A 23,690-nucleotide genomic window follows, 5' to 3' on the forward strand; every position below is an offset into this window, starting at 1 on the left:
GAAAACCAGTCCCAGGATGATTGTTTCTGGTCCACGGAGGACCTGGCCTGGCAGTTCAGGCTGGACTTTTCCCATGGGGAGAAGGGTCAAGACTGATTTGCATATGGCTGGGTTTGAACTGGAATGGCATAGGAAGCAAAAAAATGACGGATTTAGGCCCAGATCTCTGTACTGGGGTGAATGTTTGACATTGTTCAACATTTTCTACATCAATTGTTCTTATAGCATATTTTGGATTTGCCACAATCTGGCAATCAGTGGATTTTGCAAGCACAGATACAAGGTATTCCTGTAGTCTAAACAGGAAAACACACAGGCCTGATCACCTCAGCTTTCCACTGAGCAGTCAGTCAGTCAGTCAGAATACTTTATTTCGATAAATCAATATCATAAAATGACAATGATAAAAAACAACACTCACATTGAGCAAGATTAAAAGGTAAGATATTACAAAGGAACTTCAGATGTAGAAAACAGGCCTTTTGGACCTGAACCTCAAATAAAAAAAGTCACATTCAAATGGCACACCTAGTTTCTAACCTGCCGGATGTGCCGACACAGGTACGAATCCTAACCAGATGGGCTTTTGAACGCTGTCCCAGGTAAAGTTTTCACCTCTTGCAATTAGGACCGCCTTCTTCTCACCATTCCTTTTTAGGAAGTCCGCCATCTAACCCTATATGGTCATTGTACACTGTAAAATTGATGGAGTTTGGCACAGCCTGCCACCTGATCTGGTCTCAGCAGTTACTTAGAATCATTCTTGTATGAGAGGTCTTTGAAGACAAAGGACCTAACCGTTGTAGTTTTTTCGCACAATTTGAAAAAGTAAGTGAGCTGGGCGTAAGTGTAGGGTACCCATCTTAATGCATTCTTCAGTGCTCTCAGTCCTTGTGCTTTCTTCTGTTGAAGCACTTACCTTCCATCCCATCTGAGGATTCTACAATGTATTTTGTCTGTATCAATATTAACTTCTTTAGATGTATGTGTATGTGTACTGGTTGTTCTCTAGAATGATCTAAGCAGCTGTCAGATTATAAGAGGAAATCCATTGGCAATGCTTACCTTTGACACAAGTAGTAATGGTGGGACCTATGATACAATAGATGCAGCTCAGTCTGTTGGATTATACACAATTATAGATATTTCAAAATCACAATCAGCCATCATGTGCGAAAAGAAGTCTAGGACCCAAATGGCTCACGTAATCTTGTATTTTGTGAGTGGGGGTGTTTTCTAATAAAACACTTTCTTTGATGTCTGCCCTGCAGGTGGTTTATTTTGGGGACAGCATGCGCTCAGATATCTTCGCAGCTCATCACTACAGTAACTGGGAGACTGTCCTAGTCCTGGAGGAGCTGAGAGACAACAATGACATGGAGCATAAGGAGCATAAAGAAACCAAGTTTGAATCCTTAAAGAAGAGAGTTAAATATGAGGTAAGAGGTCTGTGCACTGGTTTTCATCCAATCATTCAATCACAAAATGCACCATTCTTTTGACATTTCTCTACCACTGTTCAGTCACACTTGCTGCACTTTACAAGAACTCACAGTTCATGTGTTGGAGGCACATGATGGTTGTAAGTGCTGACAAAATTGGCAATGTTATATTTACTGCTCATGTCCCATTGACTGTCCTAGGGCCTAAATTGGAATTTGGTGACCAGGTTACTCCATCACAAACATGACAAATGTCCCGTCCACCGTACTACAAGCGCATTTTATCCTTTAAATCTAGGAATATGGCGGACGGGATATCAGTCATGTTTTCAAGGAGTATCCTGTCCATCAAACTCTAAATAAGTGCCTAAGATTATATTAACTTGAATCCCAAAAATGTAAGTAATGGTGCATGAAATCACTTTCAAACAGGCTTTGCATGGCCACCATAAATATCTTTGTAAACTGCATGCAGTGCCTATCCTCGTCTATCGTAATTCATAAATCATCCATATTCAGCCCTGAAGACTTGAGTTTGAATCTTAATTTTTCCACTTGGAAATAAACTCAGTTACTAGATATCATGTGTCAGAAAGTCTTCGATCAGTAAACTAAATCAAGCCAGGCTTCTTCCCACATCCAGATATCAGCTGTGTTTAGAAAAGCAGTTACAACAGCATGTATTTGGTCAAGTTCATTAATTAATTTAAATCCGACCACATGACCCAAAGCCTGAGAGCAGTGCTTAATTTGTAAAATATTAAGTGCCAGAGCTCCGACCAGGAGGCCTCTGCAGCTTGCACCACTCATCGCCTTTGTCATCGCAGCCCAAAAGTCTACTAACCATTTCCCTCGCATATAAATGCAACAGTTCAGATTATTTAATGTCCCCAAAGCTAAAGGAATGGCTGGGGAGGCAGGTATTAACACTGTTTTAATGTATATTTTGTTAATAAACATCCGTTGTTCTGCTCATCTCTAAATTAGATGAGCAGCGCCACCATGTGGTCAACTGTTCTAAGCATGGTGTTGACAATTAGGTGCCGGTGCCTAGCACCTGAAAGCACCGGCTCAAATTAAGCACTGCCTGAGAGACCTGCTCTGGGTGACCCTCCTCACTCAGACCATCTTCTAGGCATGCTGTATCACATTTAAGGCAATGCTCACAAATACCTGAGCCTACCTGGCTGAAAATGAACCACTTCAACCAGCCTCCATAAAGCAAGGAGACACAACATATCCAGGATCAAAACCAAAAAATGCCAAGCTGAAAATTGGAGGAGACACCTGGATACCTTGATGCATGCATCCAGGATGTGGAACAGCTTACCGTATGTAACAAGCTCACCTCATTTCTCCTGCAGCTCAGAAAGGAGCAAGAGCCCCACCGGTGTCCAATATGTATTATCCATCAATAGAAATCCTCCAGAAACCCGTCCCCAAGCCTCCCCTCCCCATTCCTTTCTACCAACCAGTGACTTGTACACAATCTTGAATCATTCCTTACCCATTATAGAACACTATGTACTATGCTCTACCACTTCCTATTTGGGTTGCGCTTTAAAAAGTCCAGTGTGTATGTGTGTGTGTGTGTGTGTGTGTATATATATATATATATATATTTTTATCCACAATACGAAGCTTGCCACTTTTGAAGACGCCACTCACGTCCGGTTACTCTCTAAGGTGAGTGCGGGGCATGCAGTTCAGCTACATTCTCTCATGCTAACTTATGATGGCCCAACGCGTTTCAAACTTTCGTCCTTTTTCACGAGCCTTCTGAGTAAGACACCAGCAGCGGTTAATGAAACACCATTAAATGTGGTGTTCATTAGCATCAATAGTGTCCTCACCTTAGAGAGTAACCGAACGTGAGTGGCGTCTTTACAAGTGGCAAGCTTCGTGTTGTGGATGTATAGCGGCCGTTGCCGGGTCGCGAGGATGCCCCACCGCATGAAAGCGGATCCTTGGAGCCCGACGGTGTTGGTGCAACGATTAAGGAACGTGAGGCCCAAGAGTGAGTGAGCTGGTATTGGGCAGCATCCACTTGGACATTATTGATGCTAATGAACACCACATTTACCAGAATGCACTGCTCAGGTGAAGCAGAGGCACACACCCACTGAGGCAGTGTTTAATAAAGCTGAATGGTGTTTCATTAACCGCTGCTGGTGTCTTCCTCAGAAGGCTCGTGAAAAAGGACGAAAGTTTGAAACGCGTTGGGCCATCATAAGTTAGCATGAGAGAATGTAGCTGAACTGCATGCCCCGCACTCACCTTAGAGAGTAACCGAGTGGCAAGCTTCGTGTTGTGGATATATATATTTATATATATATTTATATAATTATCAGTGTCATATGTGCACCTTAAGAGGTTTTTATAAAAGTATCTTAGAAAAAATGTGATAGGAATAACAGTAGAGATTAGGAAGAAAGGAGAAACTCTTAAAATGGCTCAGACTGAGATCTCCAGACATTATAAAGAGGATACTGATGGTTTTACGTGATTTTATAAAACCACTCAACCAGTGTGGCCACCCAACTCTTCAGTAACTTGCAGTATTCGTATCATATAGGCTTGTAAATATTTTATTCCATACATGTTGCACACTGCATATCACCATGAGGTACAACACAGGGATCGAAGCCTAGAAGAGCAGTTTTTGGGTGTAACATTTTCAGGTACCTTCCTATGCTTGAATGCACTTTTAAACTGTCCTATTTATGATGCACATGTAGGTGGTGCAGAAAGTGAAGGAAAGTTGTCCAGTGTTTTACTTTTTTAGAAGGGTGGCGCCATGGACGTCAATTTAACAAAATGCTAGGGGTAGCAGAAGTGGCATCGCACCCTTTGACCTTCACTCTCACTTTCACTCACACACACTTGCTTACACATAACACAAACATTTAAACTTGCACAGACTGTCACGTAAACACACTCTCATCCGCAAGCACTCACACAATTTGTTACTTACCTCAGCTACCAGGAAAGGTCATATACCAGCTAATTGTACTTATTTTTAGGTCTCGCGTGCGAATGCAGCGCATGCGCTGCTTCGCTTGCGAGACTATTGCTGCCGCTTTGTGTCCCGAAGGGATACAGTAGATGGCACACGCGGACATGAGATGTGCGCGCGTACGGACAGGAGCTGTGCACTCCGTACGCGTGCAGATCTCCTGTCCCGGGAGGCTGGCAGCGCGCGTTTCGCGTGCTTTCAGTTTCCCTCCCCCCGTCATCCCTGCGCACTCAGCGAAGAAGAAAGCAAATGTATTAGAGAAGCAACGAAAGAAGATTTTTTAAAGCATAGGCAGGGGCTACAAAACACACAAGGTGAGTTTTACAGGTTTTCTTTTTTATTATTTTGCCTCCGCATACATTTTTTACTGGCTTCCATGTAAATATCTTATCTGCTTTGAGGTGTCAAGGTTAACGACTCTCCATGTGAAAGCTGACCCCGTGGACGAGAAGTGTATACAGATGGTGCCAGTTTATGTCTGCGGCAGCAAACCTTGCAGCTCCTACGCAAGATGTTGAATGCATGGCCCACGATGTGACCTCTTCCCGAACCCTGCTCCCACATTTCTCGGTCGGCAGCCACACCAGCCCGATCACTTACTGGAAATCTTCTTTTCTCTGCGTCATTGTCTTTCCTTGTTTTGTATAGTAATATACTTGATGAACATTTTGGGCTCAATAGTAAGTTTCGCCCGAGGACACCAGTTGTAAAAGGCTTTCAATGTTAGTTTGAGCATAGGGTTGCCTGAGCCTGAAAAGTGTCTCCAAAATTTCCGATATCTGGTCCAGTCGGAATAAAAAGGAAAAAGATCACCTTTAGCTTTGTGATTCCTCAGAGGTATAACGTGCTCTGAACCCGTAGAGCAAAGCAAAGCAGCTGTATGTCTGCAATGACAGACAACCACAACTTGTGTTGTTCACAATGAATCAAGCCTAGTTAGCTGCCAGGCAGCAGCGCAATGGCGCCACAGGATTTCTGGTGGTGAGACTGTGAAGGTAGACAGAAGGAGATTTAGGGGTCTTTGACTGGCAGATACATTTAATATATTGAACTAGAATTCACATTGAGCTTCGCCTGTCCTGTGCGACAGCGGATAAGGGTACAACCAACATAAACATTGCTTGCACTAAAACCCTCCCGGATTTTCTGTAAAGCTAGCGATCATTGCAGATTAATTTCTGTTGCATATTTCTGTGCGCAACAGCAAAATCTGACAGAACCGATTACATCACTGCTTAGGAAGTGCATTCTCTACAGCTGCCGTCCTAGCTGCATGATTCCTTCATGGCAGTAAAAACAACGCCTTTTCGAAGCCCCTTTATTACTGTAACGTCCTACAACTGGCTGTGCACTGCCACATGCAGAAAATAGAACGGGCCTGGAAAAAGGGCGATCAATTGTATTTGCAATAGTCCAATGTTTCCTTTTGCAGAAAGGCCCACGGTAAAAATCCCCCTTACTCCGAGTATCCTCTCAAGCCACTGGAGCGTGAAAAGCAGAGCAGTGTCATGGTAATGGCAGACAGCACAAAGGACGGCGAGAGGGAGGGGTCAAACTCGGCAGCGGCTGCTCCATCTCTGACCCCCTCATGGCCCACAATATTAACTTGTTTGGCTGTGGAGTGTAATTAAAGTGCACGTACGGGAGGATTGCTTTCCCTCATTGAGCGACGCACCCCGGCAGTGTTACGAAAGGGCCAGGGCACTGAGGTGCCAGCGGCTCCCGTCTGATTCCCTTTTACTGCACTGTAATTCTTAAATTGTGCACACGAATAAGCTCTGCGTGTACAGGGCGCGGATAGTGAGCGCGTGAACATGCAGTCGTCTAGTCATTCAAGTGGTGCAAGGCGTTCAAGAACTATTGGCATTGAGGTCTCGAGAAGGTACAAATAAAACGTCTACTAGGTGCAATAAGTAATGGTGTTGCAGAAATGACATTAACATACAGCCAGTGTTTTTTGTGTTAAATTAAAAACAAGAAAACATATTTTTAATAGGCATATCAGTACTGAGCTTGCACGAGTATACACGCAGCAAGCAAGACATGACATCAGCATTTGCAATGCAATAGGTCTCGCATTTAAGCAAGTTTAAGTTATTGGCATTGTAAATGACAATGCCTTTTCTTTATGTTTTTAAAACCAAAACATAAATAAAAGGCATTGTCATTTACAATGCCAATAGCTCAAACTTAACTAAATGCGAGACCTATTGCATTGCAAATGCTTGTTTTAGTACACCAATGGTCAATAATATTATATTGTTCACCATTAGTATGAATAAAACAATTGACAGAAAACAAAGAGTGGAACCCCAACTGTCATCCATAAGGACAAGCTGCCACTGTGTTTCTGTCACTGATTTTTCTACTTCTGACACCCAGGGGTTGCAAAGGCAGTGCAGTGGCAGCTGGCGTCTACGGAGAGTGGTGGGTGGGCAAATGGGTGGTGGGTGGGTGGGTGCATGCACTATTGAGTGCCACAAATAAAATATAAATCTACTTGCCTTACATGCTGCATGCACTACACGTCCTCCTGCTCCTCCACACCCCAGTCCGGTGTTCGACACTGGCCTCAGCCAACTCCCTTCCTGGCGCAGCTCTCATATTGTTAAACAGCATAAGAGAAGCACAAGGATTGGAGGGAGCGGCCTCTCTCGGGTCCTTCCTTGGGCAGTGGAGACCTGTGCTTGCTCTCAACCCAACTGTCTTAAGACAGCTGGGTTATAGAGGTTTAAAGTGCGCATGTCTGGCTGGCCTTTATAAGACAGTCGGCCAAAGGGACATGTGCACATTAAACTTATGTGCACTGGCAGCCCACCGCTCCTCCCTGCTGCTGCCACTCAGCAAGCACCGCCCCGTCCTGACACTTGGTTCGGTTTGATGAAAAATAAAATGGTAATAATTCAACTTTATTACCATTTTAATTTTTCATCTCTGGGGCTTTTGGGGCATTTTAATTGGTGTGGCGACGCTCCTCCGCTCTAATGGAGTAGTTGCCCCTGAGGCACTGTCAGAGGTCACAAGCGGCAAGCCAGGGAGTGTAGCTGCGATCCCTAAATGATGTCCATGGGTGGCGGGGATTTTGGATGCAAAATAACTTTTCATAAAAGGAATACCGAAAGCATTATAATTTCTTTTACTTTTTTTATTCATAATCCTTTGCAATGCGGAGACTTTTCAAGCCTCAGATTTGAAAGAACAGGTATACTCTAGAAATGTATTTGACCACCCTACGTTTTCATTAAGAAATTCAAAGGGAACTCGCACATATCATGTACCTAACATTTAGAATACTCTTTCCTGCATCAAAGTGCGGTCTTATTTTTGAATGTTTTGGTGGAGCCGTGAGTTAGAACCACAATTTATCTGTTGAGCCCTAACTAATGTTGAACTCTGTCTGTGGAAACCTTTCATACCTTATCTCAACATGTTCATTATTGTTCTGTATAAGCCTGGCCCAAGAGTTCGAAACGCGTAGACTTTTTTGTATAGCCATAAAAATGCTGAATAATAAGCTTGAATTGGACATAATAATATAAAGCGTGGAAATTGGGTTCTATGGCATTGTGTAAACATTTAAAAGATTGAACAGAATTGAATTGTAAATAGTTGTTTTGCGCTGTGAATGTAATGGATGTATGATTGAGTGTTTGAAAAAGGTTGAGTGAGTGATTGAATGTGGAAACTAGAACATTTGTAGAGTTGAATGTTTTTAATGCGATATTTTTGTTGCAATCATGATGTAAAAGATATAAAGGTTGTGAAAAATTGAACAAAATCTTGTTTTAATACAAAAAATTATTAAAAGAAAAGATTAATTCAGACAGAGTTATAAGTCTTGATCACATGTTGTTTTATTTTTCAATTTGGTGATACGAATAGAGGTATAAGAATAAAACGACAGTATTGGCAGTTGTTTACTTTTTGAAAGTTGGCATTTTCCTACTTAAGCCAAATGTGCCTTTCTGCTAGTGTCCAGGTTCACCTGACTGTTAATGGCCCCCTGTGGTGTGATTTGTATTCTTCAATGACAGTGGACAAAAGGGCCTGGGAGTGGAGAGGCGAGGTACTGGACTGTTCCCATGAGGGACAGGGTCAAGACAGATTTGCATACGACTGAGTCCAAACTGGGGTGGCGTAGGGAGTAAAAGAAAGATGGATTTAACCAAGATCTCTTGACTGGGGGTGAATGTTTGATTTACTCTGCATTCCGTCCATCATTTGTTAGCATAGTACGTTTTTACCCTAAGTGGGATCAATATGCCCAGATGTGGGGTCCTTGCTCACTGTGTCACTGGGCTCAAGCTAGCCTTGGTGATGAGGGTTACAGTTCAATGAGTGACTGCCAAGCTTTACTCATGTGACAGCCAAAGATTCCAAACTTTGCATAATCCATTGGGGTGTAAGCCTCCATGTTGAACTGTAGTGAAGAATAGAATTAGAAATTTTCTTATGGATGATTTGATGAACTTTATTGGATGGTTTACACTCATTATTGCTGTACATCTTGGGCTAGGGTGCCTGACGAGGCTCCTGATGCTTTGGGATCAACCTTACCATAACTTACAGGGTTATGCCCGTTCACACGCTGGCTGCCAAGTAAAATTCACTTTCAGGTGATGGATCTTTGTCATTGTATTTTGAGTCGGGAGCTATATCATCATAATAAGTTAAAACACAAATACAGTTCTATATTGAGTCAATGATGAGAGTTTGATTTAGTTTTAAAAGTTTATCTCTCATTAAGACATTAGCAAAATTCTTTGTATTCCTTTTTTGGGTTTCGCCTGCCGAAGGCTGCGCTCTGCGCAGCTTTTCGGCGCAGGCGAAATCCTTTGTTTACAATAAGGACTTCGGGACCGTCCCCCGGCTCCCATTGGTTAGCTCCATAAATGGAGGCTAGCCATTGGGTGCCGGATCTGTCCGTCAAGGCCGGACCAGATTCGGGGGCGTTCCCGCGATTTTTTCCGCTCTCCGCCTCTGCAATGTCGTCATTGCGGCGGTGGGCGTGTGCTATTTTTTTTTTTCTTCTCGCCATGTTTTCCTCATTTTCAGCGAGGCCGCTGATCAGGTAAGCAGCACCCCGCGCCCATGAATTCAGTCTCTTTTGCATTGAATTGCAGCCTCGGGGAAGTGGTTAGCTTCCCCGCTTCCTTCGCTCACCGCCATCTTTTCTGGCATTGGCCTCTGGAGTCTTTTGTTCGGGACTGTTGTTTTTTTCCCCTCAGCTCTTGTAACCCGATCCGCGTCGTCCTTTTCCTCCACCCAGTTACTGGGAAATGTGACATTTTGTGATTTGAAAAGACATGGCAGGAAGGAGGGGTGAAAACCATCTGACGTTCTGCATTACAAAGTTCCTCAAACTTTTCTGATTTAAAACACCTTGAAGTCTGACGCTTACTAGAGTCTTCTGGAGACAAAATACGTTTGACAAATGCCCTGCTGTTTATTTTGTATACGATTTCACTGGCGTTTCGAATTGATTGATAGTTGTGTGTTTTCCTAAATCTAAGCTTTTTGACTCGTTCGCACACTGCGGATGGTTTTGGAAATCATGTTGCATTGAGGTGGAGTTTGGTGGGTGGAGTAGGGGGTGCTGAAGGGGGTGGACCCTAAATTCAACCATGAATGGATTTTTGGTTTTTAAGTGAAATCTGAAAGTTTCTTTTCCAGCTCGTTGCTGGGGGGCGGGCAAGAAAGCTTTCACATCTGTGCCTAATTTTGTTCTGGGTTGGTTCCTAGCCTCCCGGCCAAGTAAAATAGTTTTACGGGGAGGGGGGAGGGAGACAAAAAGGGAATTGTTTCGGAGGCAGCTTGGGGTTGCGATGCTGAGAGTTACTTAATATTTTTGAAAAACATTTAAAAAAAGCAGAGGGCCCGCAGATCTGTGTGCACATTATGTTCCTCCAAGTTTACAAGAATAATAATTGTAACATTTGTCTGCAGAGTAAAGTTTCCTCTCGTTAAAAGCCTTATACTGGCTCGTGTGTGCACGATGTTTCCATGATGGTATGAAAAATATATTCCTAGTGTCCTCGAGACTGTGCTATTAAGTACACCGCGTGCGTGTTTTTTATTAATACCGCGTGTACATCCGCGAGGACGTGCATGCACAATCTAATTTGCGGACAGATGAGGGATGAAGACTTGCTTCAACCATTCATTGTGTTAAAATAAGTTAAGAGCCTTTAAAATCTACCCGTTAAGTAATAGTGATTGGGGAGTAAAGTAGATGAGCTAGTTTAGAACACAAATTGAAAATACGGCAAATGCGTTACTTAGAATGTGCCAGACAGGTACAGATGCGAAATGTGCTTTCGTCGTATGCAGGCCTTTGCCTTCAAGCCGCATCGCCTCTGCGTGGAGCTAAGGCTCGCTTGCATACTGTGCTTCTCCCATGTACTCGAATTAGCATGCAATGTTTAGAGCAGAATGTGCAGCCATCTAACCCCCTGCCTTTGGGTGTCATGCAGCAGCCTGTCTTCCTTGAGGAAACGGTGGTCTACAGATGGCTGGGATGTAGTCGTAGCCCTAGTACATAATCCCCACCGCATTGCCTTTGAAGTGGTTGGGGTGTGCGTGTGGAAATGCAAGTTTCGAGTTGTGCGCAGGTACTTTTGCTGCACGCAGTCAAAGCGGCTTGACTTTAATATTAAATATAACATAAATACTCCCTCTGCTTCGCATCGCCTCTGCGTGGAGCTAAGGCTCGCTTGCATACTGTGCTTCTCCCATGTACTCGAATTAGCATGCAATGTTTAGAGCAGAATGTGCAGCCATCTAACCCCCTGCCTTTGGGTGTCATGCAGCAGCCTGTCTTCCTTGAGGAAACGGTGGTCTACAGATGGCTGGGATGTAGTCGTAGCCCTAGTACATAATCCCCACCGCATTGCCTTTGAAGTGGTTGGGGTGTGCGTGTGGAAATGCAAGTTTCGAGTTGTGCGCAGGTACTTTTGCTGCACGCAGTCAAAGCGAATTGACTTTGATATTAAATATAATATAAATACTCCCTCTGCTTTGCCTGGGGCTATAAAGTTCGGTTTTATCCCAGGTTAAGATCCCCAACAATGCACTCTTCCGCGCCCTCGTGCCACCTTCGGAAGCTTCTTATAGGAAACAATTTGGAGATATTAAACTTAATTACTTTGGAATCAATCGTCAGACCTGATATTGCTAGCTACCTGTACCCAGGGAGGGACAGATATGCCCCAGATCACGCCGTTTGATCATTTCAGGAAGTCCTAACTCTCCCCACTGCGTCAATTGACAATTTATAGTCACCAGACGTATTTCCTGATACTGTATTTGTATTCGGACTTTGACCTAGCTGGACATTTTTTTTAATAGAAAGGTTTGTGCGTTTAAGTTTTCTTTTTAAATGTCACAAGAGTCCTATTATGGCGCTCTCCTTTCAGTAGCAGTTAGTTTAATCCATGCAGTGTGTGCATTCATGTTCCTTTCTGTGAGCACATCTCGCACACATATACACCAAACCAGTAGTTCACGACCCGGAGACAGAACGGTGTTATTAAACAATGTATAACGTCTGTACGCTGGAGCGGTAGCTCAGCGGGCTAATACCTCTGCGGCCAAGGTCGGTGTAACACAGCTTTTACTGGTTCGAATCCGGCAAGGCCACCGAAGCCTTTCACACTGTCGATAAAATGAGGAACATTAACTTGAGTTATGATAATCTTTGTGTTACAGGGCTTCTGTATGCATGGATTGGAACGCCTTGTAAAATATGACATGCATATTACAGATAATAATTCTGCCCTTGCGACATTATTGATGAGAGATCGTGGGTGAAAATGTTAATTCACTTTTGGGATAATTTTCTTTTTATAATGTTTGTTTATGTTAAAATTTTACAACTGAGACTTTTGCACAGCCCTTTAAATACCGCACGTCTTCTGTACCTATTTTTTGTGCATGCAGCTCAGTGCAGCGTCAGGCTTGCATCCTAAAACTTTTGCTAACCAAGCATCTAAGTGCAAAGCAGTTTGTGGAAAGGCTAATGCCACAGTGGAGTAATTTGCAAGTTTATAAAAAGCTGGAGGAATCATGATTTCTCCTCCTTTTCTTGTTTGCCCCCATTCTCATTTAAACGCGGCGTTAGGCAGCTGTTAATGGGTTTACTTTGTCTGTCCCGCATTGGTATTTAAAAGAGTGATTACGGAAATTGAGCAGGGAGTGCAAATGAGAGCAAATTGAATCCCCCTCGGACACAAAGTAATGTTGCCGGCTCCCCAAATCCCCGCGCTGCCAGTGAGCCACCCCTGTCACTGTTTGAAATCCGCCATAGAAATGCTGCACGAAAGATCAGGTTATTTCAAACATGTTACTTTAAGATGTGCTGACCTACTTCTCATTTTTTTGCGGTAGAATGACATTCTGTGGAACTGACAGTGGATTAATAGTACAACATGGGAAGTCAGTCTGCCTGCGACTCTAACGTTATACATTTAACCCCAGGCGATGCGTGTTGTCATTCTTTTCTCCACCTTTTGCCTTTCTGCACTGTGATTGATATTTGTAATTTATTGAAACATTGTTTAATCAATTATAACAAGGTAGGTGACAGTATGCACACAGTCACTGTATTCGAAGGGAGGAAAGGTGGCCTAGCGGCCAAAGAAAGCTGCTGACTTAGGAACAAGGTTCGAATCCCGCCCGCAGCTCAACTTCCTGTGATTCTGAGCAAATCGTTTAATACTCTGCTGCTTTAAACGTTTGTAACTTTAAGCGTTCTAATTCCCTAAGGGCAAGCTTGCAATACATATTACAACAAAAAATAAATAAGTAATAATTTTCTCAAAATGTAATATCTGTGGAGCACACTTAATATTTTATGTTCATAAGAAAATCACATAGCAAACATCTTATGTTTCATGACTCAAGCACTACCATTCTTTGAGTTGATTTCTCTGGCCATCTCCTTAAAACAACGGAGGAGTCCTACAATATAAAAGTTACAAATATTTGGTGTTCATTTGTGCAGGGCGTTGTCTTTGGAAGCCCGGGTGAGTGCAGTGGACAGTACATCATTGTATTACTTGAAATACAAATCCACAGTAGCTCCCTCCCTGTCACTGCCTCAGGTAGCTACGCTGGAACAGATCACGATAGGAGTCAATCTTCAGTATGATTATGTACACCATACTTGACTGCCTACTGTGTTACACCATCACGTGCTTCAGAGCCAGGCAGTGCTTACTTTGAGCCAGTGGTTGCTGGTGCTAACCATCGTCACCTAATTGTCAACACTTGCACTTAAATAAGTCTGTCACATGGAGGTGACTTTTGTCTAATTTACAGATGAGCACAGCAACAGTTATTTATTGATGCAATGTACATAAAAAAATACTCATTTTTGCCCCCTAAGCCTTTCTTTTAGTTTTGAGGGGCTGGAATAGTGTGGGTGGCTCTGTGTGTGGCTCTCTGTGTGTGTGCAAATGCAATAGGTCTCGCATTTGCGAAAGATAAAGCTATTGGCATCGTAAATGACAATGCCATTTATTTATCGGTTTTCAAAACCAACACATAAATAAAAAAATTGTCATTTACAATGCCAATAGCTCAAACTTTTCCAAAGGCGAAACCATTGCATTGTAAATGCTTGTATTCAGATTAGTCAATACAGTCATGTAAGTTTCCAGAAAACTCACAAAAATATGGTTAGAACAAATCATCAAATAATGCATCAAGTGCATTCCATAATGGAAAAATTCCTTATTCTGTATAACAGGACCAGAATTTAGAGTTAATAGAACACATGAAGAGTTCAAGTTCAAAGAATAAAGCTCAAAATTCAAGTTAAAGCTGCAGAACTTTTGATTAAGGGTAGTTCATGAAACTCAGCTGAGTCTCAATAATTCAAGCGAATAAGTAAACAGTTGCAGTAGCAATCTGTAAAAAAATGTGAGCCTCAATAATAAGGTAAAGGATGAACAACGGCAGCGGTAGTCACAACTGTCAGTCGAGGACAAGGGAAATGGGATGTGTGTCTGGGAATAGCTGTGTGGAAGGAGTTTTGAGCCTACACTAGGAGCACATACCAATTATAAAAGGCAAATATAATGTTGCAAAATATATAGCAGGTCTCCTCCTTTCATCCAATCAGGCAGCAGCATTCGTTTGAGAGCGAGATCAGATTTTTCTTTCCCACGAGATAACATGCAGCTTGTAAAGTTTTATAATCATGTTTATTACAGACATGTTACGTATGCAGCTTCTCAATTCATAATCCTCCATTCCAAAATGCATTGAACATAGTTTAACATTCTAATGTTAAATGTTTCATTGTGTAAACTATTAACTATGCTATCGAAGAGGAATATCAACTTGTAAAAATACTGTTTAGTAATGCATTTCATTAACACGAACAAGAAATACTGTTTTAAAATATACATCTATTCCATTCAAGCGTTATGTGAAATATATGTGGAAAATTGGAAGTTTGGTGCTCACAATCAGAGGTTTCTTAGCAAAATGTAATACATTTGTTAAACCAGAACATTTTGCAGTGATTGCGAATATTTCTAAACATGTCACATTAAGGTCAAGCTTCTAAATTCCATTGTGCGCATTTCAGCATTGTCCAGTTCACTTCTAGATAGAAGAAAAATTGCATTTAAGCGTTTCTGCCGCCTATACTAGTAACTTTGTCTGCATAGTGCAGTTTCTACATTAAAAATGTGTCACTTTATCTTAAAATGTTATGTTATTCATTGCACACACAGCTGTTATTTTAAATGATTTTTTTCTTAATTAGTGAGCTTCTTCAAGCTCAAAGGTGAACTTTTTCATCTTCCTTGAAGCCATCTTTAGCATGGAGCATTAATCTGCTCTTGCTGCGGGGCTAAACCTTTCTTGGTGCACCGAGGTCTATGGTGTTCAGGTTAGGGTTGTAAAACAGAGCTTAGGAAAACAACGTAAAATGTCTGACACAGATGTTCTATAAGGGAGTCTCCTGCGAGCTTACGCTCTGCTGGGGTCCCAAAAACATTCACCAATGGGTGAGATGGTGTGTAAAGAACAGGCTGACACAGCTTAACTGTGACCATCAACCACACGTTTAAGAAGATGATATTTTTAACCCCTCCCATGCTCATGACGAGCTCAGCTTGTCATGAGCCACGGTGCTCGTGATGAGCTGAGCTCCTCATGGCCGTTAGAACGCTCACACGCGGAGCTAATTCCCCTGCTGTGCTGAGCGTTCTAAGGAAACGGGAGTGGCCGTGACGAGCTGAGCTCGTCATGAGCACCGGAGCGCCGTAGCTCATGACGAGCTGAGCACGTCATGAGTACCGGGGCGCTGTGCGCGCCCCCCGCCCCCCAGCACAGCGGGGAATAACCCCCGCAGCCAAAGAGTTAATACTGACGTGGCTGTTTCCCACTGTGAGACTTACAATCCATTCGTTCCACTTCTGCATAAAAACTGAGGCTGTTTTTTATAAACGAAAGTGGCCACTTCGGAATGCGAACCCACCAAGGGTGTGTTTGATTACTTTTAGTTCCATTAGGTCTTATTGGTATTTGAGAGCATTTTCTATGGGTGTTCTATGCGTCATGACATTGATACAATTGTATGACAGAGGTGGCAGTAACAACGGGCAAGCCATGGAGGTGGTGCGAGGACAGGGCAAGCAACGATGCAAGAGAGGGAGAGAGGGACATGGGAACAAGCAGAAGCACAGAGGAATCAACCACAAAAATGTACCATCTGTGGGACACTAAGAATGTAATTAATTAATACTTGGTCTATGTTCCATCAAAGCAGCAAACAAATGAAGAGGAAGTGAAATATGGACGCAATGACCAATGAGATGCAAGGTAATGAAAGTGACTATTAAGCTAACCAATGGCAAGTAATGGACAGGCTAAAAGCCCTCCTTTTTAAAGAAACAATATATGGTCCCAAGCGACAGCGAATGCACGCTGTCTCAGGGGAGACCCAGAAAGAAGTGTTCATTATATAGGGGCATTAATTAATTGTCTCAATTTAAAATACGGAACAAGAAGCAAAGTTTGAGGCAAAATTAGTTTGTTCAGTTTTGTCTCAAGAAAGTACACAAATACACAAAACAGCTAAATGTTTTTAGCAAAGTTTAATCATAGGTGCATCCTTTCATTTAAAGCAAATCATATGTCGTGTCTGAAATTGCTTCACAAATATTTGTCTCCATTTTGCAAGGGTGCAACATGTATGTAATGTGGATTGTAGCAAAAACATGTTTTCTCACGGAGCTATCAACAAAATGAGTGCAGTCAGGCCCCTACAAACATCAGACCATTTAATACTGTTTTCCGTGCGCGTCAAAATACAAAACATAAAATTACCCGACACGGACTTTTGTTATCTTAGCAGGCTGTGACTCAGAGGGCATTTGAATTTAGATGTATTTGGTATTTTAAAAAAAACCAGATAATATTACAAGATTGTAATCATTTGACTGTGTCTGACGTGGAAGGAAGTATCAAAATGTTAATGCTTTTCTGTGTTCTGGCTTCTCCAAGGCATAAGTAGATGTAAAGGAGTATTTTCACATTTCGGCTAAAGTATTTACAATCAAAAAAACATTTCCCTTTCCTAGCAGAGTAACAAATGATTCTAAATATTATCTATTAAATAAACGGCTTCAAAAGGGGATTAAAAGTCCAACCTTTGGAAACGCCCTTGGCTGACATTTATATAGTGAATATGTTTGTTCCACCTTCATTAAGATCCGGAGAACAGATCTTATGGGCATCAGCAGTGGAAGCTTGGCTTCCAGGGCCGGACTGGGAACCACAACCGGCCCTAGCAAAGTGCTCGGCCGGCCCACACTCCCACCTCCGGTAGGGGGGTTCAAATCAAAAAAATACTTTTATTCGATTTCATTAAAAATCATAAAAGGGTGGACGTACCACCATGTTTCATAAAACCAAAAATCGACATTTTAAAGATGGAAGTTGAATAGAGACAGGAATTATAAAGGGGTGAAAGACAAAAGGGGTTTTGAGCTAAATCATGTCAACAGGCAGTAAATTAAGAAAAAAAAAATAGAAATAAATGAATTATGTAATCACAGCAGATAAATAGCGGTATACAATTGTTTTCAAGCTGCTTATGTTAAATTACTACTTTTGTCCAGTTCTTTTGCAGCCATTTTCCAAAAGTTTATGGCTCTACAGGATAATTGAATGGACGTGCCTCCGAGGCATTTTATGACTGCCGCTCTGCATGTCCTTATTTGTGCGTTTCTCAGTGCCTCTCGCAAAACAGATTTCCTGGTTGCTAGTAGTGCAGGGCAGATACATAGGAGGTGCAACAAGGACTCGTCCCCCTCTCTACATAGCCGGCATGCTTTAGTTGGCCATGTGTGTTTCCATTTGGGGGTTAGGTCCTTCGTAGGGTATACCCCCAGCCTCAACAATGTCAAATAATGCTTTTTGTAATATGGGAAATGTGCACACAGGTACTGTTGAGGTTTAAGAATCTGGTACGATTGTATCACTGCCCAAGCGTGATTTTTTTTTGCGATTGCAGTTTTATCAGTTAGTAGGGATGTTCTTTTGATCGTATTATTCACGATTTTTTTAAATCCGGAGAACGTTGTGATGGTCAATTAGGCATCCTCTAACTGGAGTGCCTGGAGCGAATTTTTTAATACTGATGTAATAGAGTTTTGTAGCCTAGTTTGCATTTCAATCTCCACCCAACAACGATGTGCTAAAGTGTTCGCTTTGGCAGCTCTCATCCTCCAGTAATATTTAACTAACGCGCCTTGTCTGGCTGGTTGCTGGTTTTTTAATCCATATTCCAGTCGGATTTGGTCTTGAGAGATATATCCGGGAATCGAGAACAAGCGTTTGAAAAGGGTGGATTGAGCTGTGTTTAGTGCTGTGGCGTCTTTGGTATTCAATATTTCTGAGCCGTATGCGATGGAGGGTAGGAATTTAGCAGCTATTACTTTGAGCAAGTGCCCTGTTGAGCTGCGTGAAAGCTTTTGATGTAGACTTTTAAATGCAAAGAGCAGTTGTTTTGCTTTCAAGCGGCCTTGGTCCAGATGTTGTATGTAGTTGAGGTGGCAATCCAGTTGGAAGCCTAAGTATTTATATGAAGATGCCCTGATCAATGGTTTGTCATCCAATTTCCAGATCCATTTAGTTTTTTTACTTGTGGAATGATGTTTGAAGAAGCACATCACCTTCGTTTTTTTATGATTGATAGTAAGTTGAGCTGAAGTGACATAGGCTCCAAGTTTGGAGATTAGTCGCTGCAGACCTAGTGGGGTTTGTGCTAGTAGGACTATATCGTCCGCGAATTGAAGACTCAGAGTTGGAATTTTGCCCAATCTTGGAGGGTCAGCTTGAACAAGTTGGAGGTGTTTATCTAGGTCTGCGGTATAAATGTTAAATAGGCAGGGGGCCAGTACACACCCCTGTTTTAGCCCGTTGGATGTTGCAATCTTACTGGTTACGCTGCGCCTATCTCCTTTCCTTATTTGGACCCATGTGTCCGAGTACAGGTTGATGATGGCCACCAAAAGCTTAGTTGGTACCCCCCGGTTTTGAATCTTAACCCATAATTTAGCTCTCGATATCTTATCGAACGCCGCTTTGAGGTCTATGAAACAAGCCTACAAGGTGTTTGAATTTGATATGGCTTTATTGGCTAAGAGCGTGACTGCGGAGATGTTTGTGAGGGTGCCCATCCCTGCCCTGAATCCAGTTTGGGTGGTAGGAATAAGGTTTGACTGACAAACCCAATCCTCTAGATCTAGCAACAGGTTTGAAGCGTACATTTTTGCCTCCACATCGATTAATGCTATAAGCCTGTAGTTGGTTGGGTCTGAGCGTGCGCCTGACTTGTAGATTGGGTAGAATACTGCCTCGCCAGGAATCAGGAAGCGAACCGGACACCAGGGCGTGGGTGAAGAGAGGGGTCAGGAGATTGGACCAAAATGAAGGATCGTGACGAAACAAGGCATTTGGCAGGCCGTTGGGACCTGGTGCTCCCGTCGTTCTCAACTTGTTGAGGGTTTTGAGGACTTGCTCTTGTGATATCTGTGGGTAGAGGTCGGATGTGTTTGGTCTTGGGGTGTCATTAACTGTTCCAACATTGATACCCCCTGTTAGTATTCCTTGAGTTGGAATGCCTGGGGATGGAATTTCGTTATATAAATGTTCAATGTGGACTCTCCAGATGTCCTCCATTACATCCGAGTTGTGATGTCTATGCCTTCCATTTATTAATTGGTTGATGGTTTCCCAAAAGAATTTTGAATCTCTTTGTTTGCTAGTATGGAGGAGTTTCGCTCAGATGTGTTCATTGTAGATTTTCTTGGCTCCCCTGATGTCCCGTTTTAAGTCTTTTTTTGTTCTGGTTATCAGTAACAGGATTTCCTGGGAAGATTCTGGATTCATTTGTCTTGACTGTCTTATGTATTTGTTCAAACACTGCTTTTGTTTCCGCAAGTTGTTGGTGAACCAAGGTGCCCCTGGTTGTCGTCCGGTTTTATGGCCTTTAGTCAGAGTTGGGAATTTGTTGTGTAATTTAAGAATAAAAGACTCCCAGGACCTTGGGCACAAAGCTTCTGATGTGACACTCTTTGATAGGCTAATGCATTTGCACATGATGTCATCGATTCGTTCACATTTCCAGGTTAGCCGTTTAAGATTGTAGTTTTGAGTTAATTCGGACATCGTGTTATTTTTCACTGGAGTTGCCATGTTCCTATTCAGCGTGAATATTTGTGGTAGGTGATCACTTTCAGCTCTGTCAATTATTTGAAAATTTGTGATCTGTGAAATCAGCTCCTTGTCCGCCAATGTATAATCTATTATGGATCTTGATTTTTGAGTTACCCTGGTGAAGGCCGCCGGGTGATCAGTCTGGCCTTGTCCATTAAGCTTGTACATTGAAAGTTCCTCTAGACGGGCCGAGCATCTCTTGCCATGTCTATCGCTTTGATTTGAGGGTGATAAATTGCCTACTGTACTTTCTTTAGTATTGTGCAGTAGGTTCATATTAAAATCTCCTGATAATATTATGTTGGCATCTGAGAAAGCGAGTTGGATTGTTTCTAATGTAGATGTTAATTTCTCAATTCTTGACCTCTTTTGATTGGAGGCAGGATGTATGTAGATGTTCAATATTAACAGGCTATTGTTGGACGGGTACTCAAATTTTGTACATTGCATCCAGGACGATACGAGATCTATTGCTGAGGCCTGCCATGGAATGTCACTAGAAATGAAAGTGGAAAGGCCACCTTTTGCTCTCCTATATTTTGTTGATCACTTAGCAGGAATAAAAAATTCTGTGTACCCTGCGATCGAAGAAGGATTTATCTGCCATGTTTCTTGGAAGAGAAGGATGTTGTAGTTGGTGATGAATTCCATGAAATCTGGTTCTTCTAATTTTGTGCTGAGGCCATGCACGTTCCAAGAGCAAATGTTACTGCCCCGATGTGATTTGGGGGGTGATAATAGGAGTCTTCATGGTGCTGCTAGGGTAGTGCCGTCTATGTTCGACTGTCGGGAACGTGGAGGCTTAATTGCCTCTAGCTGATCGATGGTAATAGTAATTTTCCTTGCTGTGTAATCACTACCCTTAGCTGAGCTAAGGTGCTCCGGGCCTTTGGCTCCCTTTAAGAGGCACTCTGGGTGTTTTGACAGTTGCAATGGGCTAGGATAGGGGGGGAGTGACCTTTTTTAACTCAATACCCCAATCAGCAAATGGGTCCTTCTGTTGCCAGATTTGCCCTATGAAAAAGGGGTCAAAAAATGTTACTGTGGTGATTTCTTGACCCCCCTGGTGTGGGTTTTGTTTGAACGCAATGCTAGCTAGGTTACTTGAGTTGATGTGACTCAGAGAAGGAAGGGCATTGAATAGTTTGAGTAACACACTTTTATTAAGGATGTCTTGGGGTCCCCTTGAGTTGTAGTGGGGGATAAACACCAATTTGTTGCTGTTTTGAGTAAGATCATTCTGTGATGCATGAATTAAACTATTTCTGGTGACGTTATCCTCTAATGTGTGCTCCAGGTTAATCGTTGGTGGGATCCAAGGGACTTGTGAATTGTTAAATGCCTTTGGTTCATTGTTCCCTGCATGCACAACTTCGTTACATCCTGCTCCGTAACGGTGCGATAATTCTGGCTTACGTCTTTCCTCGTGGCCATTAATCGTGGCCTCCGATGGGCGAATGATGCAGGTTAATTCAGTGGGGCGCCCTGGTGAGGATATTGATTTCGTGGTTGGTGTGACCTGAGTTTTTGAGCTGTTTTTCCTTTTTCTTATGGACGGTTTAAAAAGGCTATAAACTTTTACTGATGGTGATTGCTCCCTTTTAATTTGGTTCAAGCGATTTGAAATGGTGTCCAAATTAGTTGGTGAGAGTTGCAGGTCGTTGTTACTTCTACAGTGATTTGCTTGATATCTTCCTCATTTTGAATTGTGTTGTCCTCATTTTTGGTCCTATCCTACTCGGTCATGACGATGGTTGGGTTAGTTGCCTGACTGATTTGTTTGCTTTTTCTAGCTTTTCTCTGACGTTTTCTTTCCCGTTTTGTTAATGGCTTTGGTGCTATATATTGCCTTGCCGGTGATGTCGTGTTCTGGCCGGTGGGAGGTGTTTCCGGAACCCCTGAAATCCCGGGTTCAGTGGGTAAGTTTGGGGTAAGTGAACTTGCCTGTGCCAAGCTGGGTTTGCCCCATTTTCGCTTCTATTCTTACCCATAGTCGGGCTTGGGCATACCTTATCTACTTCACTGGGTGCTTCGTTGGCTATCTCAGCTGGGGCTGCGGGCTTGAGTTGGTTATCCCTGGTCGACCCCAGTATTTGTGTTAGTAAAGTTGGTACTGTAGCTAATTTGTCGATTATTTGAGTGCAATGGCAGTGACACATGTGTTATGTTGTTTCCCGATCTCCCTGTGCCTTCGTGATCATCTCATTGAAGTTGTGCAACTTTTGTTCGACCCCCTGGACATGGGTTGCTAAGATGTTTAGTAGGTCAACTTGTACATCTAACTTGTCTGCATGATATGACATTGCTTTTCCAATAGTGTCCATGGTGTTTAACAAATGCTGCTAAACCGAAGATATTGGGGGGGATAAGGGGTTCTACTGAAGGCGAGCATTCTAGGTGGTTCTGACGAGATGAAAACCCCGGTGATGAGTTGCTCAAAGAACACTGAGTAGTGCTAAAATGCTTCTGATTTTGTAAGGGTAATCTTAGTTTCCAATATATTGTTGTGGGTCGAGGCTTGTGTATCCAACTGAAAAAGTCCCTGACCAAGTTGGTGATCCGTGTCCAAAAAGAGAAACGAAGAATCGAGATTGTGTTGGTTATTGGTGAATAGGTTGGCGGACTTCTGGACACAAAAAGGGCTCAGTAAGTTTGTGGTCTTCTGTAGTAGTGAGTTTACTTCGCAGTTCCTATTATTATCATTTTCTCTATTATGTCTGTAGGTTCCAGGTGAAATTTGTTGTTCCAGCTCGAATTGGGGGGCTGGAGGGGGTGAGTGGCAGTGGATTAATGCTTCGGTAACTTGGGGTTTAAAGTTTTGACGGATTTCATGGGAGTGAAGAACTTTCATTGTTAGTAGCTGCAGACTTGGGACTAGTCTCTTAATGTTCGAAGGATCTCCTGATCTGGTGACCAATAGAGCTTTCCTATTGTTTTCACAGCTGTTCGATCTGGTACTAATGTCGCCGAAAGGTGACATGACTGCTTCATTTTGGAGGTCTGTAATGTTATAGCTTAGTTTGCTGTTTTTAAAAGATCTTTCGGGGGCGCAGCACCGGTTTTCCTCAGTGGTCTTGATGGCAACTTTTAAAAAGTCTGTGATTAATGCCCGTTTACTGCTATTTGGGCATGAGTTATGCCTTGACTGGGCAAGAAGAGTGGCTTCCTTGCTGCCCTTGGTGTTGTCATGTGGAGCAGAGTCTGTTCCTCTTTTAAAGGCGGAAACACTTGCTATTGCTGATAGTGCTTCTATTGCCTCTGTCTGTGATCTATTACCTTTTTTGCTTGGTGCTCCATGGTCTTGGTGATTCATTCCTAATAAATTACTGATGCTGTCCGGGTCAGTTGGTGAGCGACCCTCCTTTGCACTTTTGGGCATTGTTTGGGGTTTCTTTTCTTTTTTCTCCCCTCCTCTTATTCTTCCTGACCGCATGCCCTGTTGATGCTAGCCAACCTGGAGGTTGGACTACTGGGTGGCACCAGGTAAAGATCTA

General features: G+C 42.7%; 1 protein-coding gene across 1 annotated transcript in view; it reads left to right on the top strand.

Annotated features, from left to right (window-relative positions):
- The window catches only part of NT5DC1 (5'-nucleotidase domain containing 1), a 1,533,630-nt gene that overhangs the window by 1,144,846 nt on the left and 365,094 nt on the right, over positions 1-23,690 (top strand). Inside the window, exon 10 of the mRNA XM_078648807.1 lies at positions 1,272-1,439. Coding sequence (XP_078504933.1) covers positions 1,272-1,439 — 168 coding nt within the window. The remainder of the gene's footprint in view (positions 1-1,271; positions 1,440-23,690) is intronic.

This window comes from Lissotriton helveticus, chromosome 6 (genome assembly GCF_964261635.1).
Source record: "Lissotriton helveticus chromosome 6, aLisHel1.1, whole genome shotgun sequence".
Lineage (NCBI taxonomy): Eukaryota > Metazoa > Chordata > Amphibia > Caudata > Salamandridae > Lissotriton > Lissotriton helveticus.